Raw genomic sequence first — 16,630 nt, 5'->3', positions numbered from 1 at the left:
ACCATTAAACCATTATAAAAATTAATTGGTAACCCATCTTTCACACATACACATCTATACATTTAAAAATCCAAATTACAGCGGTACATAAACTACTCTTATGAACAATAAACCATCCTCTTTATCAACCATCCTCTTCATCATTGCGTGAAACTCATTTGTCCATCATCTTTAAAAACTATCAATATGACAACAATTCTTTTCACTAATGTCATTATGATCAAAACTAATGTCAAATTATACCAAATATCTGTACAACTTGATAAATAATCTCTGTTAAAAAACAAACTGTCAGTGACTATATCTTCTGAAATGCTTCATCGGAGTTCTATATCAAGCCTTGCTTCAGAGGACAAACCCTTTGTCAGGCTAGTCATGGGACAGTTGGGAAGCCAACCCCAGGAATTTTGATTCAAGTTGTAAACTTCTACAACCGTCTCTCTTTCTGGTCCGTCTTTGAAGACTATGAAACATACACAATCCTCCACTCCTACACTGTCAAAACGTCTGATGGGAGAAATTCTATTTAACATCAATGCAGGCATTCTCGTAATCTCAGCCCATAAAGATGAATTTGGATGAAACTCCCATATACCCACGGTATCTGAAAGCCCCTGATGATCTGATATACCTCCAGTGAGTAGAACCCTCGACCCGCAGGTAAGCAACTGAGGCCACCCCATGGGTGCAAGATCCAACGTCTCTAACGGTAGCGAGACAAACATTGGCATCCCATCTGCGATGCTGAAACCTATGATGCCCCGCCATTCACGACGAGGAAGGTCAGTGTTGATCGCTAGACTGTAGCAGAATCCGTTGCAGAAGATCAATCTTCCACCCTCTGCCACTCTCATACGCATTACCCTTACATTACCGGGTAATTGCCCCACAATCCTCCAACAATTTTCAGAGGAATCGTACATTTCCAAAATCTCTACATTCTCCTTGTGCGATTTGCCTACTGCCACCACGGTGTAGGGTGATTCATTTTCATCATTGTTAAATTCTGAAATATTCCTGAAATTCGTAATCTCTGTTCTTAACTTGATTCAATTATGTAAAATCTCCCACCTTGCCTTTTCTTTCGGCGATAATCATGTTTAACGGTAAAATTTATATCAGCATAAAACGCTATGCTAATTGTCATAACCATGAGCCGACATGTTCTTAATCGAATTCCTTGTAAATGGCCTTTCACTATTGAAATCGAAACGTCCATGATTGGATGAGGGCACGCGATATGATTGGATGCTTTATTCACAGCATTCGAGGGCTATATGGTTCTTTGTCTTACATATGGTCTTTGGTTTTGTTTTCGACCATGATTTACGCATTAGACTTAATAATAATGCTTAAAATTAGTTAATAAAATTAATTTTTTTATGTCACGGATCTTTTAAGGTTTATGAGGCACCTCTCTCCAGCACCCCCGGGCCACCCCGCCCGACCGGCGGCGGGTCGATTCACGGAATCGACCCGTCGCCGGTCGGGCGGGGCGGGGCGGCCCGGGGGTGGCGCTGCGGTTATCCGCAACAAATGCTCTAAATTCTCAATTCAGCTTACTGGTCATAGTAAGGTCCTCGAAACTAAATACTGTAAATAAATATGCGTTTGACATAAAAAATGAACTTCTAATAATACGATGGCACAATCAATCAAATATATTCGTTTCCTTTATAAATGGAAAATGAAAAGGATCTTACACAGCCAATGCACCAGTCTAATGTAATTAACAATACACTAGCAAATATAACTGCAGCATATATTTAGCCCATGATGCCCGCAGCGCCACCCCCGGGCCGCCCTGCCCCGCCCGACCGGCGGCGGGTCGATTCCGGGAATCGACCCGCCGCCGGTCGGGCGGGGCGGGGCGGCCCGGGGGTGGTGCTGCGGTTATCCGCAACAAATGCTCTAAATTCTCAATTCAGCTTACTGGTCATAGTAAGGTCCTCGAAACTAAATACTGTAAATAAATATGCGTTTGACATAAAAAATGAACTTCTAATAATACGATGGCACAATCAATCAAATATATTCGTTTCCTTTATAAATGGAAAATGAAAAGGATCTTACACAGCCAATGCACCAGTCTAATGTAATTAACAATACACTAGCAAATATAACTGCAGCATATATTTAGCCCATGACGGCTAACTCCATTCTATTGGAAGCATATTTGAGAATTAAATTGGGAAAAGGAATTCGAGTTTCACATTGCCACCGTGCAATGGATAGCGAATCATCGTGGAAAATTAACAGTACATACGAAACTGCAACAGCAGAGTGTCTTATCTATGAATTGTACGACAGTTCCTCTCCTAATTCTTACAAGTTGGGAACATTACAAGATCAAGAAGAGTCTATGAGGCGCAATTCTTTGAGCTTGCATGTACCCACCTTGTTATTCACGATAACTCTATTAGCGTTTTTATTATTGTTGTTTATACTCCTAAGTCTGCCCTTGCCCAGATGGTATTCGCATAGAGAGTACCCTACAAGAGTCCGCTGAGAACACCGCCACCCTCGCCCATTCCTCCGCCTGCATTGGGAACCTTCTACTTCGTTACTATTGTTAGAACGTTTATCAGGCATCGCTTTCTCATCCACTTTTAGCCCATCTTCCTGCTGTATATCAGTCTCCTCCCTCATTTTTTTGGTGGTATTTTTCCATTCGTTAATATGCCCAGTCACATTTTTGCTTCTTTTTCTCTTGACTCCGTGTACACTTAAGTTCTTCTGCTGCCTCCAGAGAGTCCCCATACCTGATTTTGGCAACTTCCATTCCTCATCATGGGCTCCCGTGGTCTCTTTCTCGGAGCCGCTTGAAGTGTTTTCCTTGGGGAGGGCTTCTTGAGTTCCTGATTATTAATTGACAAACAAATAATGTACGCTCACTCAAAATGGTTGGTAACAAGTAAAAATCAAGAGAATTTTAAGGGCAATATTCCATTTTCAAACAATAATAAATGCTGTAACTAGCTTTTCTCTCTACCTTTCTGTGTAAAGAGTCCGATGTCGAAGTTATTCCATTGATTTCTGCGAAAAGAAAGGAATAAGAGATCACGAAATCTTCAAGGCCATGAAGAGGTATAGTATATTTAGGGTGAAGTAATTAAACTAGGGATCTACGTCACGGAAAAAGTGCAAGACCAGTAGAATAATCAGTCAGAGCATAACCACGGAAACGGTGCAAAGCCGATTTAGAAAAATGGACGCGTACCTCATACTTCCTTTCCATCTGCGCTCTGCTTTCTTTCCATCCCCGCCGTCCTGCGCAAAACGAGACGAAACCCAGAGCTGATTTTAGTGCAGCACGATATTAGACAATAAAATTTCGTTTGCCTTCTTACGGATCCATCAAATAAGTGTACTATTTCCGAGTTTTCCTACTCTTAAAAATATAACATTTTGCCTTCCACATCAATCGTTTGCGACATTACTACCCAATGAAACTAGCGCGAGATCAGACCATATAAACTAGTTTACCTATTCTGAAGAATACCTGTCGTTTCCACAAACCAAACTCCAAAATGCATATAATTATTGTATCCAAAGATCTATGTGTTCTTCAAATCTGGTATAGGGGAGATCTCAACGTTTGTGCGGCCACATATTTTGTGCCTAATTTTCTTTATCCAGCTTATTTCATTTTGTAATAGGGGCAGACTTTAAATGGATCTATACATAGCTCTCCCATGTTATGAAATATCATTGTTGTTTCTTGCACCCTCATTTTAATAGGTTTCTGGTTGGACTAATTGTTGTATTTCTGGGAATGGATCATGTGGACTAACTACCACTCTGAAAACATGAACTAACTACCACTCTGAAAACATGAACTAGTATTTGGAATTGGATTTCAATTTGGAAGTTTATTAATACTTGTGGATTTTGGTGTAATAACAAACCTACACATAGTATCAAAGTCTTGGCCAAGTTATGTTCCCAGAGTTACCTTGAAGGGGAAAGGCAGTTAGACTCATTGCTGCACCTCTGTTAATGGATGCCCAAGTTGCACCTCTAGTAATGGATTTGCACTTCTAGTAATGGATTACGGCCCACTCAAAGTAATTCTACCAATTGTATCTCTGGTAATCGATCACCACCGACTCAAAGTAATGCTACTGGTGTTTGGAAGTGTAGACTAACGGCCACCCTGAAAACATGGGACTAGTAATGTTACGGATTAGGCCGGTATGTTTGCACAATTTCAACTTAGCAACAGGACTATTAAGTTTTAGTTTAACTAACATCAATTCTTAAGATAGAACTTATACTAAGGAAATGATGTACTCAGAATTCCATTATGTGTTCTAAATGCATCTGAGAGACAAGTAATGTGACAGATTATGCATCTGAGAGACAAGTAATGTGACAGATTTGGTTAGGTAATGCTTGTGGGTTTTGGTGTAATAGAAAATCTACACATGTATCATAAATACATAATATGAGAGCCTAGCCTAGATTCCTAGGAGTTACCTACCTCTGAGAGTCTGCTGGACTAACCGCTGCACCTCTGGTAAATGATCACTGCCCAATGTTACAAATGTGAAAATTTACTAATATCCATGGCAAACCTACATTTCTTCCGCCTGCACAGTTTCGTCCTAGCAACACGACTATCGCAGATTTTGCATCTGGATGGCGCTTATTAAGTTTTACTTTCGCTGATATCGATTCGCAAGATAGAACGTATACTAGGGAAATGATGCACTCAGAAATACATTACGTATTCTAAATGCATCGGAGGAAATCAGTCCGTAGATTAAAGGTAGAGTAGGACCAAAGTCCTCAACATTTGTCGAGGTCTTGGCGTTATCTCCTCGGCAAATTCTCGACTGCCCGTGTCAAAGAAATTATATGTTAATATTTTTATTTTACTTTTATTTTTATCCCAATTAGGCTGAGCCTAGGCCGACTATTTACCAGTGAAATGCAAGTTTCAATGTTAGATGTGGAAAAACTATCTTAGATGGAAGAACTATCTGTGCACCAGTGAAATGCACGCGCGCAGCGCCACCCCCGGGCCGCCCCGCCCCGCCCGACCGGCGGCGGGTCGATTCCCGGAATCGACCCGCCGCGGGTCGGGCGGGGCGGGGCGGCCCGGGGGTGTCGCTGCCGCGGAGGGGGCGGGATGTCTAAGAATTCTAAAGTGAAAGAGTAAAGTAGGGTGGGATGGGCCGCGGTGTGAGCAGTGATAAAATTGGAGTATTCGACGGACGCGCGGCACGGCAAGGATGTTCCTAAAACTTCCCAAGCACGAAGCATTTAATATCTAATTTTGATTTTATATCTAAAATCAGCCAACTTTAAATTTATGTGCAAAAATCAACCAACTCTAAATCCAAAATCCAACCTAAGTTCCCTGGAGACAAAGCATGGTGAGCACGCAAGCATCAGATACGATACTGTAGTATTAAGCGACAGCCAAAGCTGCTCTATTTAATCGCACCCAATCATTTTATTTAATTTCTGTGTTCAATTCTCCATTCAACCTCCACATCATAAGAATCTTCAGTTACTTCGGTCGATGGCATGCATACAAAACAAATGGATGAAATTGGGTTTCTCCAAGTTTCAACGGCGACCGTGCTCCTAGTATTTTTTGGTAAGAATGAACACCCCCTCCTGGCTTACGGCGTTTGAAGAATTTCTGAATATATTAATTAAGGGAGCTTAATCAATGTTACTCAAAATATATTGAGAAATAAAATACAACCCAATTTAATTATTAAATTTCTCCTCAATCGTTAAGTTTTTAAGTTGATTCACAATTGCTCAAAACTCTTGGACGCAAGGTTCCAACTTCGATGGGAGTGGAAATAGGTTAAGACTTAATTTCTTTGTGAAACTTTCCCCTATTTTTTGTTGAGTGCTAATCACCTTATGATCTAACGAAGTTTGAAAGCTAACTAATTGTTTATTATTATAAAAATATGGAAGATAAGTGTATAGTAACTTACATCAACTTAAAATTATTAGAAATGATAAATAGATACAAAGCATATTTCCTACTTTGAAATACTATGAAATATTTAATATAGAAAACAAGAATTATATTTCCTTTTTATTTGGCATCATCTCGAGGTGAAGCCAAATTACCTTAATGTTTTTTTACATTTAAGTTCTGAAAATATTGAAATTTACTATTATAACACCCATTCTACCTTTTAATTACACCCCACATCCTTTTTTTATTCTTTTTGTGAAAATATGGTGGTTATGTAACAACTTTATTTATAGAGTAAAGTTCATTTGATTATAATACTAGAGTAGGGTTTAATCTTAACCTAGAGTTGTATTAATGGTCGGCCATGTAGGTCAATGGATAAAAGTGACACCATGAAATAACGATACAATTGAATTAATTATTATCATTAAGTAAATCTATCTAGCTTAAGAATTGTGAATTAAATATACTTGCTGAGAATATATTTGATCCAGTAATTAAGTGTTTATAGATCTTTATAAATAAGCCAATTATCAGTTGGAGTTAAATAAACCTAGTCATTAAACATCTCTTTGATGAGTATTGATTATATTTCCAACTTATTGACTAAATTTATATATTATATTATGTTGACATCTAATCATTGGGATTGGGTGAACATTTGTAAATAATGTAAATAGTAAATAATGGAGAATAGGAAAATGAAGAGACAATGGGAGGTGAAGCCCAAGAGTCTCTCCCTCCTTGTATATAAGCATGAGAAATATTAATGAAGAAACACAAATTGCAGGGAAGGTTAAGCAATTGTAGGGAAGGTTAAGCAATGTACAACCCTAGATAATATGCTGACCATTGGATCACCTAGTTTACTCATAGTCGTAGAAGATAGGCTACCACAAAGTCTATATGAATTTCACATGGACACCTTGACGTGGCCTATTACTATACTACCAAGTACACAACTGGGTTCACAAAATTTGATGGTTCTTTAAATTATTCTAGTCACCATAATTTTTTTTAGCCACAGGTATGACTCGAACTGCACATTGTTATAGATAAGGACATTAATTCGGAGTGGTATGACCCTGACAACATAATCAAAGGTACACTACCATAACTTGGAAAGCATCAAGGATGAAGATCTAAAGTATTCAAAATATTGATATGATTGGAAGAGTAAAGCATCTATGAAAATTTTGATGATTAAAATAACTTCCAGCGTTACTCTTGTCGACGAAATATAATCCTTGTTGAGTAACATTACTAAAATAACTTCCAACGTTACTCTTGTCGACTAAATATAATCCTTGTTGAGTAACATTACAAAGACATTTAGCATGAAAAGGGAAAGTCTTGTAACATTAGAGGGGGGCGGGGGCGGGGGGCGAGGGGGGATGGAGGGGGGCGAGGGGGGATGGGGCGCGGGAGTGTGGGGGGATGGTAGGGTGTAGGGGGAGGGAAGGGGAGGAGGGCCAGGGAGGGGGGGAAGCTTAGGAAGCTTCGTTCAAACAGAAAATTCAGCTGAAAACAAACATCTAGCGTGGCATGCGAAGGATGGACCACGAAGAAATACAGAGTTGGCGAGCGAAACAAAGAGAAAACACAGATTTGATGGATGCAGGGAGTACAATAACTTGGTAATCATATCGAGGGATTTGTCATCATCATCATTTTCGGAGATTGGATCAGGCGTGTTACTTTAATTATTAATGTGTAGTGAATCCAGACAAGAGATCTCTCGTGAGAGGAATAAGTTAATGGGGTCGGGGCTTCAATGTAGTCGTCAGGGGGTTGTGGGGGGCGCATGGGTAGGGGCTCGCCCATACTTGCCTAATTGGCCACTTAGCCTTATTATCCCTCACCTGAACTCCCGCTCGCCGATCGACCCGCCTGCCCGTTAGAGGTGGCTGGGCAATTCTGATTATACAAATAAAAAATTTATGGTATATTTTTGTTGTTAATTTAAGTTAACATGTTTTTTTATTTACTAATTTATGTGTTTTTTTTTAGGAAAATGGCATCAAGGAAAATTTCTGTGAATCTTTCTGGACCAAAGAGTCTTAAAGGTGTATCTTCAAAAAACATTGGTGAACGAACTCCACCTGAGCTCATGCCTATAAATATTTCAAGTGCTTTAAGTGATAAGAAGCTAATCTCAGATTGGAAAAGTTCAAAAGAGGTGAAATTTCCATCAAGAGTCTGGTATGTGAAAGAAAGAGAGAGCACAACTGTGATTTTCGCATTGATTTTTAAGTTAATTATTATTTTTTGAAAAAGAAAGTTGTTATTATTATTTTTTTGACATGAAATTCATAAAAAAAACTATTATTTGACCATTTTTAGTTAATATTTTTGTATAAAAATTGTGATTTTGACATGTTAATTCTAGCAAAAAATTATCAAAACGTTTAGTTTTTTTGTTATATTTATGTTAAAAATGGTTATTTTTATGTCCATTGTTAAAAAATGTTGTTTTTTAGAAACAACTATTTCATGTGGATTGAAAAATTAATTAAGGATGTATAAATATGTAGATTATCTAAAATTCAAACTATCGACTTTCTAATTTAAAAATGCAAAACAATAAAAACCCCACTAAAAAAAAAAAAAAAAATTAAGATAGAGAACAAGAAAATATGAATAAAATGACCACTTCAAAAACTATCAAATTTAGAAAATAATTTTTTACATTTCACACACTAGAAAATTTAAAGTCAAAAAATAGGTCTTTTAAAAAAAGGGTGTGATGCAGAATACTCACTTTTTAAAATCTGGATGAAAATCACTACCATTCACTACCATTCTAAAACTTAATGCACATGAAAAAAATTAAAGTTCCAAAAACCATGTTCTAAAAAAAACATGTGTATTTTGCATCACCACTTTTGAAAATCGGGTCATTTTTTTGCCACCTCTACGAAACGGGTAACAGTATCAGTTCCCGTTTCAAAGTTTACATTGTTCAATGAGGAAAGAGGCAAGAAACGGGATAGGGAAGAGACCACACCTGCAAGTGGGTCAACACAATAGCCAGAGGCCAAAAGGCAGAGAATAGATCCTCAAATTGAAGAGGAGATTAGTGAAGGAATCATAGAGAGCCCAAGGAGGGAGAGGGAAACCAGCCATCAAACATCCACCAGCTCTCACAGACAAGAAACAGAGAGGCCACATGGTATGGAGGTGTCCTCCTCGAGGTAGTAAGGTGCACAACCATCTGGTATTAAAGGAACTTTCATGGAAATCAAGGCCCAAAATGAGTTATTGAGAATACAGCTGTATGATCAATTTCTTAAGACAACACCCTCCAAACATCAGAGATTAATGGCAGCTTATGACATTAAGGAGGAGAAAATGATCTTAAGTCATTTCAAGCCTAAGGTACCACAGCCACAGACAGCTACAGACTACATAAAGACAAACTTGGAGGTCCTCGCCAAGGACATACACCCAATGGACCAAATTGAGCTACACAAGCAAACAGGTGAAATGGTCTATGCTACTCTAGTAGACAAGGCAATGCTGGCCCACCAATTGAAGGAATCATTGAGAAATACATCTACTCAATTAGATTTGGAGAGAATGTCTTCCTTGGCCAAAGACAACAGAATAAAGACATTGGAGGAAATTATTATGGAACTAGGGCATGATCCTAAGGATGCCAAGGGCATCAAAGCCCTCATAAGAAAAAAGGAAGAAGATATTGCTGCACTTAGAAAGCAGCTAAGGCTGCCTGCAACCATGCACCCACAAACTACAGAACTTGCGGAAGAGAAGGCAGAAGGAGATACAATGGATTTGCTGATGAGGATGAACCAAAGAATAATTCAAATGGAGCAAGAACTAGAGAAAGCATTGCAAGGCAAGCAGGGAGAGTCGACCTCCCAGCCACCTGTAATAGCTCCAACAGTCCCCACTGCCCTTCCCACAGTAGCAGCAGCAATTCCTCCTATCATTCCAGCATCAACAACAGGTACATCAACTACAGATGCTTCAGCAGCAGCAACAACAACAGCACCAGGATCTAGCATGAGTATGGAAGAAATGATGAAAGCAGTCAAAGAGCTAGAAGTTCAAATGACAGAGCTGAAAGAGGCCAAAGAGAAGTTGGCCAAGCTAGAAGTAAGCTATGACAAGTCCAAGATAACAGTGGCTGAGAAAACAAGGGAAATAAAGGCCTTGGACAATAAAATAAAGTCCTTAGAAAAAGAGCTTACTCTAGATAAAACTCTAGCTGAAATCAAGAAAATTTTGTGGGCCAAAATTGGCCAATCTATCACTGACCAATGGCAATCAATTCAGACTATACACGAGCAAATAGAATTGATAGGCTTAGCTCAATTTGAGACTCAAAAGGCTAGAGCATCATTGGGAAATATGCCTGAGCAAGCCAATAGAATGATTCAATTTTTGAACACTCATACCAAAGAGCAGCTGGCAGCTCTAGATATCAGGAACAAGACAGACACCATTTTGATAGTAAAAAAGGTGCTGATCCCGAGGAATTTTGTACAGAATTTAGAAAGAAAGTGCCAAGAAATGCAGGCAGAAATAAATGCCTTCAAACTAAAGTTTGCAACATTACAGAGCAAAGGCTTACCCAGCTTGTTAACCAGCAGTGGAAGACTGCTAACACATGAACAGTATGCCAACAGGGAAAATAACTATGTTTCCAATCAAATTACAACATCCTCAAGCACCTCAGAAGAAACAGGGCCTCCCTCTGGACAAAGTCTTTATGATAAATTAGAAAATCTGTTCTACATTGAACATGAGATAAATCACCTTTTTGAGGTTCAGCCCAACTTCTATAGATATACTGAAGCTGATGAAACACTCATAAAAATACAAAGACATCAGTTGCCTACAAAAGACTGGTGGCAAGGAATGTTGGAGGTTTTACCGAGGTAATTTTGTTTCTATTTCCTTTTTTGGTCAGCTACAGGTCAGCAAATTCAAATACACGGGCCACCTGTCAAAGAGTGAAAATAGCAGAAAGAAGAAGTCAAATTGTGACTGCAGCTCATTAATGCAAGACCAAGCACCGATGACAAGGCCAGGACAGCAACACAGCAAAACAACAAGGCAGCAAACGCAGTAACGCAGAGTAAAGACGCAGCTACCAGCCGACTCACTCAGTGCAAAAGTCAAATATCTCTGACAAATTAAACAGCCAGCACACCAACATTTCCTGCGACATTCATTTCTCTCATTTACTTCTTCTGAAGAGTTGGTGAAGGAAGTTATTGCTCAAATAGCTTATCTACATGATATTTTGGATCTCCTTTTTGTATAAATACCTCCCCATAAGATGTATTTGGGGTTGGTGATTTTCTCTCTGGACTGCGCTGTAATTCTGAGACTCTCTAATACAAAGGCTATTTGAAGTTCACTGTTGCTGGACCGTTTGAATGTGAATTTGATGTTTTGGGAACTGCTACAGAATTACTGTGTCTTTCTATGGATCAATAAGTTGCTCTAAACTGTGTATGTTTTCTGTGTTTGTAAATTTCATATATGTTTCATAGTCTTAGTAACAAAGAAAAATAATAGCCCAAAATTTGTTTAAATACACTTTGTGTTCAATCTCTGGTATTAATTATGTTTTCTTCATGATTAGTCATAAATAGGAATTCTTAGCTGCTCCTGTTTCCACTGGTCCTTTCACTTTGAATATTGCCTAGGAATTCTTTACTGCTCCTTGATAATATTCATGCACCTTCCCTCTGCCAGCATGATGAAGGATTCTTCACTACCCTTCATCCACTGGCTTACATTCCATTAACTTCCAGATCTCAAAATTGTTCCAAGACTGATTATCTTGCTCTGTAGCATTACCCTTTACCAAAGAAAACACTTTCAACAATACATCATCATTGACCCCATTTTCCCAATGGTATAAACTGTTTTAGACTTGCATCCCATCTCTATTTAAGATCACCATCCAAAAAACTAAAAACCAAACTCTGTGCATCATAACTAGCCTAAAATACTTCAAAACAAAGTTAAATTACATAGAGAGAGCCCTCTCTGGTTGCAGATTGGCTAGAATCTGCAGCTAAAAGGCTGGTTAGTGGTTACCTCGGTCGTATTCCCCCATTAGAGCTTTCCTGGGGAACAACCTGAGTGATAACACCCCCTGCAAACACCCACTCCATTTTCTTTCGCCAGTAAACCTCTGCACAGTCAAAAATAGTTAAAACACATGCATAATAATCTTGCATAAAATTGTTCAAAAATACAAAAAGATGATTTTTTCATATTTTCTTTCAGAAGTAGCTTAAACACATGTATTTTACCTCTGCAATAGTCCATGGCATCCATTTCAGTAGTGGTACATCTCTTTTCTTACACAAGTAGGGTTAGTCTGTAAAACTAGGGTTTGCTAGGGTTTGCATTTCCTTTCAGCTTTCATCTTCTTTATGCAAGTAGACTAGCCTCTTTTGAGTTAGCTTTCATCCATCACAGTTAAAAGCTTCTTCTAAAAACTCATATAAGTTGGCTTAAGCTCCTAGCGAACTTGTGCCAGTTGATCAAGTGACAGCCTACAGTAGGAGCTAGTACTTGTGCATATAGCACCGTCACTTCCAAGTTTGTTACGAACTACCGGGTTGATAAAAGTAAAGTAGGGAGTCCTAGGAGTTGCAGCATCATTGCTGCAATACTGGAGCTCACCACATAACAGCCATGTCGACAACAGAATAAATGCTATGCACAAAAATGGCCAATACGATAAAATTGCCACATGGAGTGCTAGTCTTGGAAAACACAATGGAGTGGGTGACACTTAATACAATGAAAGGCAGTGTCCTTAACTTGGTTGCCCTTCCCCGCGACACGCTTTATCAGCTACAGGATGGGATAACAGTAGAACTCCACGCCAGAGAGAGTGCGCAATCTAGGTTTTGAGTGAGCAGAAGATTAATATAGAACAACTTAGCTTGCAGTGCGACGAGTTGGTGTCGCAGAACCAACAGTTGGTACAGACAGTTGACGACGCTTGTTGGTGCATCCCAGAGTTTTCCATTGCAGTGGACCTACCAACAGAAGTGCAGATCCACTATTTGGCAAGTGGAGTCCGTAACGTGCACGAGGAAATAACAAGAGTGCAACTGGAGCTGAATCTCCAGATTGTTGAGCTGTGGCTGAAGGTGCAGCCTTCCACTCCCCCAGAGGTCAGAGAACAGTGCACCAGCACTATTGCAGTAGGGATGGAAGAGATTGGAGGTGCAGTCCACGACTGTACCAACATGTTGGAGCAGGCGCTAGAGGTCCTCACTACGTTGTAGGAGGACCCCAACATTCAGCAGTTGGAGATCGAGGCACGTGAACTCCAACAACAATATGACAGCATTAGAGGGACTGCGCAGATAGTAGTCCTTACTCAACGGCTTGCAAGGATGCAGCAGGCCAAGGCCTTAAAAGAGCAGGTGGACGCGGCACGCCACAAAGAAGCAGTTCTAAAAGCACGTGTCTAGTCGTGGATTGATGAAGCCTTCACAATCACGGCAAATATTGAAGGAAAGTTTGCACAGATTCAAGGAATGCATGCATAGATGCAGCATAGCACATCAGAAACATAGGGTTAAGAAGCAAGAATGCAGTAGGTTCAGCAGGCAGTAGCGCAATGTGCTACTGACATTCAAGCCGTTCGGGACCAGTTGGGGGGACTCCATGCCAAGATCGCCGCGTCGACAGAGTGACTCGACGGCGATTCACGATGTTTGTGTTGGGGGCTTATTGGGCATGGAATCCCCCCACAGCATGTTTTAGGGCTCAAAGCCCAATTTTGGTCAAATAATGTTGTAAGACTTTGTGAATTATGGGCGCGGATCGAGAAATGTATGTTGAGTCATAGGGTTGTCCGCCCTAAGTTTTGTAATGTATTGTCGGCCTACCCATGGTCCGCGGACCATGGGATTGTATAAATAGAGCTAGGCTCTAAGTTGTAAAGAGAATGAGAGACAGATGAAAACGAATGGAGTCTAGAAGATAGCGAGTATAGAGTAAAGGTATAAGTATCTTGGGTCATAGTAGTAGAAAGAGGCTCTGCAGCTGAGTGCGCAGAGGCCTAGTAGAGTCCGCAGCTGAGTGCGCGGACCCCTGCAGCTAAGTGCGCAGGGCGTAGTCAAGTCTGTAACCAAGGAAGAAGAATAATAAAGAGAAGTTTGAATCCAAATCTTGTGTATATATTCTTGTGCTATTTCCTGTTTAAGTATATTGTTTTCTTTATCGCATGCACTTATATGAATATTAAACATTGTTAAATATAACTAGACACATACTGATATGATAAGTGATCGATAGTTATCAGGTTAATAGCAAGGAATTGGGTAATAACACGGATTGCGCCTCGAGCAAGGCTGCGCGAAGACAACATCGCAGGATAGATGCACGTAGCGACGTGCGCGTAGGGCAAATATGCGAACCACTGAAAATCATTAGACATCTCTAGGGTGCGGAAACCTAGTTCTAGCACCCTCCCATACTACTTCGGGTGAGACCTCAGTCCATGCTTCGTGGACTGTTGCCGAAAGGGCCAGTAGTGCAAGGATTTGTTTGGCTAAATCACCTTTGAACCTGGGTCAGGCCCCTATAAGCCAACATGGGTTTAAAGAGAAACGAGAGAAATGAATTTTTTATGGAATTCTAAGATACATGGAGCGCTTTTTTAATACTTAATTTCCACATCCATATAGACATTATCCATCAATAACTTGATCGAAATGAATCTGCATCTAATGAGAAACGTATCTGGCAGCTACTTGACATGAAACCTGAGAAGAATATTCAACACATATGCAAAAACAAAGGGAGATGAATTTTATACTACAATCCAATAAGTTGGAGTCCCCAAAAATCTCACATTAATTTTCTGAGAAACATACATACATCGAGATTCATAACATTGTCTTCATGAAACCAGGAAAAGGTCCTTTCCAATAACTCTTTCCAAAAATGTTGAACCTTCTTTAAGTGTTTCTTCCCTCTTTTTATAAGGAGAGGGGGAGCTTGAGAAACAATTACAAAATATCTCAGTTGAGCTCCGGTTGTTTGATTGACTAGCTGTCTCAGTGTGCGAAGGCTCTGCTACCAAAATCTTTACAACGGATTCGATTCCTTTCTTTAAAATGCAAAAAATTACAAAATAACAAAATGGAACAACTGAATGATGGCTGAGAAAAATATATCCATGCCATGCATGTGAATGCCTCTGATCAGGCCACGTCTTTTACCACAATGTTCCTCTTCAGTTACTTGGTTGGTTCACCTGTCACTTTCCCCTTAACCACTTGAATTCCCCACTTTCTAGAGCTAGGAGCGATCAATCGTGGTGGCCTTAGTGGTGTTGACGATGCCATGTGCCAGCCCAATATCAGAGCCTCTCTCATCGGAAGTTTTTCAAACACCAATTGTTCTAAAATTCTGACGTCCTTAACCTCCGATATGCTGACCTCCTCCGATATGATGTCATCGCTCCACGTTGAACCTCATGATTGGTCACACGTGTCATCCAGATTTGTCCCCTTAGGCCCCTCAAAATACCAAAATTTCCTGCCACATGTCATGTAATACTGCCACGTCATGTTGACGTCAGATGCTACGGTAGCTTTACGAAACCAATCGTATGTTGCCATGTGTCTTTTCAAAGCCAATCATACGCTACCATGTGTCCCACTAGAGGAGAGAGAAAGGTACGTGTCAACCTTTGGTTTTGCAATGAAATCCTTCATTAATCCTTTATCGGTGTTCCCCGATGCTTTCTAATATTATTGGCACTTTATGATATCTCAACTTTTTAAAGGTTCTCACTTTAAGAATTTATGATTCTGCGATATGTTGATGTTTTGATGTTCCAATGCTCCTCCAACCTCTGATATCACCTGCTCTGATGTATCAAACCTCCGATATTGCGACGCGTGATGTTTTTGACCTACGATATTGCGATGGATGATGTGTTAGACCTCCGATATTGCAATCTCTAATATTCTGGACCTCCAATATTATGATCTATGATATTCCTTCCTTCCTAAGGCTTCAAATCCTTGAAACTTCAGTTGATCATATATTTTGATCCAGGAGTCTATTTTTGGACTTCCACATATCATTAGAAATCTCATTAAAAGAACTTTCCAATGGAGAGGGTTCGATGTAGGCTTTGGGTCCTTCTACTTCCTGGAAGATGACTACAAAATTCTATTCTCATTGACTTTTTGGACAGATGAGATCACACCCACCATGGGGATCCTCCACATGAAGCTTGTAGGTACCATTGAATCCTTCTGAGCCATGCATTTGTTGTAGCACACATTCTTGCCAGTCTGGTTGACATCAGTGCCAACATTGGCTCCAATTGGGGAAAGTTCCTTGCTAATAAGGTGCTGAGAACCTGCAGACTAGTAGCCTTATATCCATTGGGCATGGAGTCATTTTATTCAAGTATATAAAAACAAAAACAAAAACATAAAGAACTGAAAGTATTACTAGTATTTTATAGCGGATCACTAGTATGTACAATGGGTTAGTAATGGACCTCTTAGTGCTCGAAGTAAAGCTTGAGGAATTTCCCATTTACAGGCAGCTCAAGCATTTCACCCTCCAAGTTTTCTAGCAATAAAGTATTGTTTCCCTTTGCCTTCTCTTCTTATATCCCACCTCAAAACTAGATCTCCTGGCTGGATA

The 16,630-nt window shown here is 39.8% G+C and overlaps 1 protein-coding gene across 1 annotated transcript in view; it reads right to left on the bottom strand.

Moving 5' to 3' along the window:
* Nucleotides 1–2,020: 2,020 nt before the first annotated feature.
* LOC149192754 (uncharacterized) overlaps nt 2,021–16,630 on the bottom strand; it is a 30,029-nt gene continuing 15,419 nt past the window's right edge. Inside the window, exons 3-5 of the mRNA XM_089407096.1 lie at nt 3,221–3,297; nt 2,993–3,036; nt 2,021–2,858 (exon numbers count right to left, since the gene is read on the bottom strand). Coding sequence (XP_089263222.1) covers nt 2,350–2,858; nt 2,993–3,036; nt 3,221–3,297 — 630 coding nt within the window. The 3' untranslated portion in view covers nt 2,021–2,349. The remainder of the gene's footprint in view (nt 2,859–2,992; nt 3,037–3,220; nt 3,298–16,630) is intronic.

The sequence above is a fragment of the Pinus tabuliformis genome, chromosome 2_2 (assembly GCF_031772625.1).
Source record: "Pinus tabuliformis cultivar Carrire ecotype Pingquan chromosome 2_2, CPIR1, whole genome shotgun sequence".
Taxonomy (NCBI): Eukaryota; Viridiplantae; Streptophyta; class Pinopsida; order Pinales; family Pinaceae; genus Pinus; species Pinus tabuliformis.
Note: the sequence above shows the minus strand (reverse complement) of the source record. Positions and strands in the feature narration are given on the sequence as shown.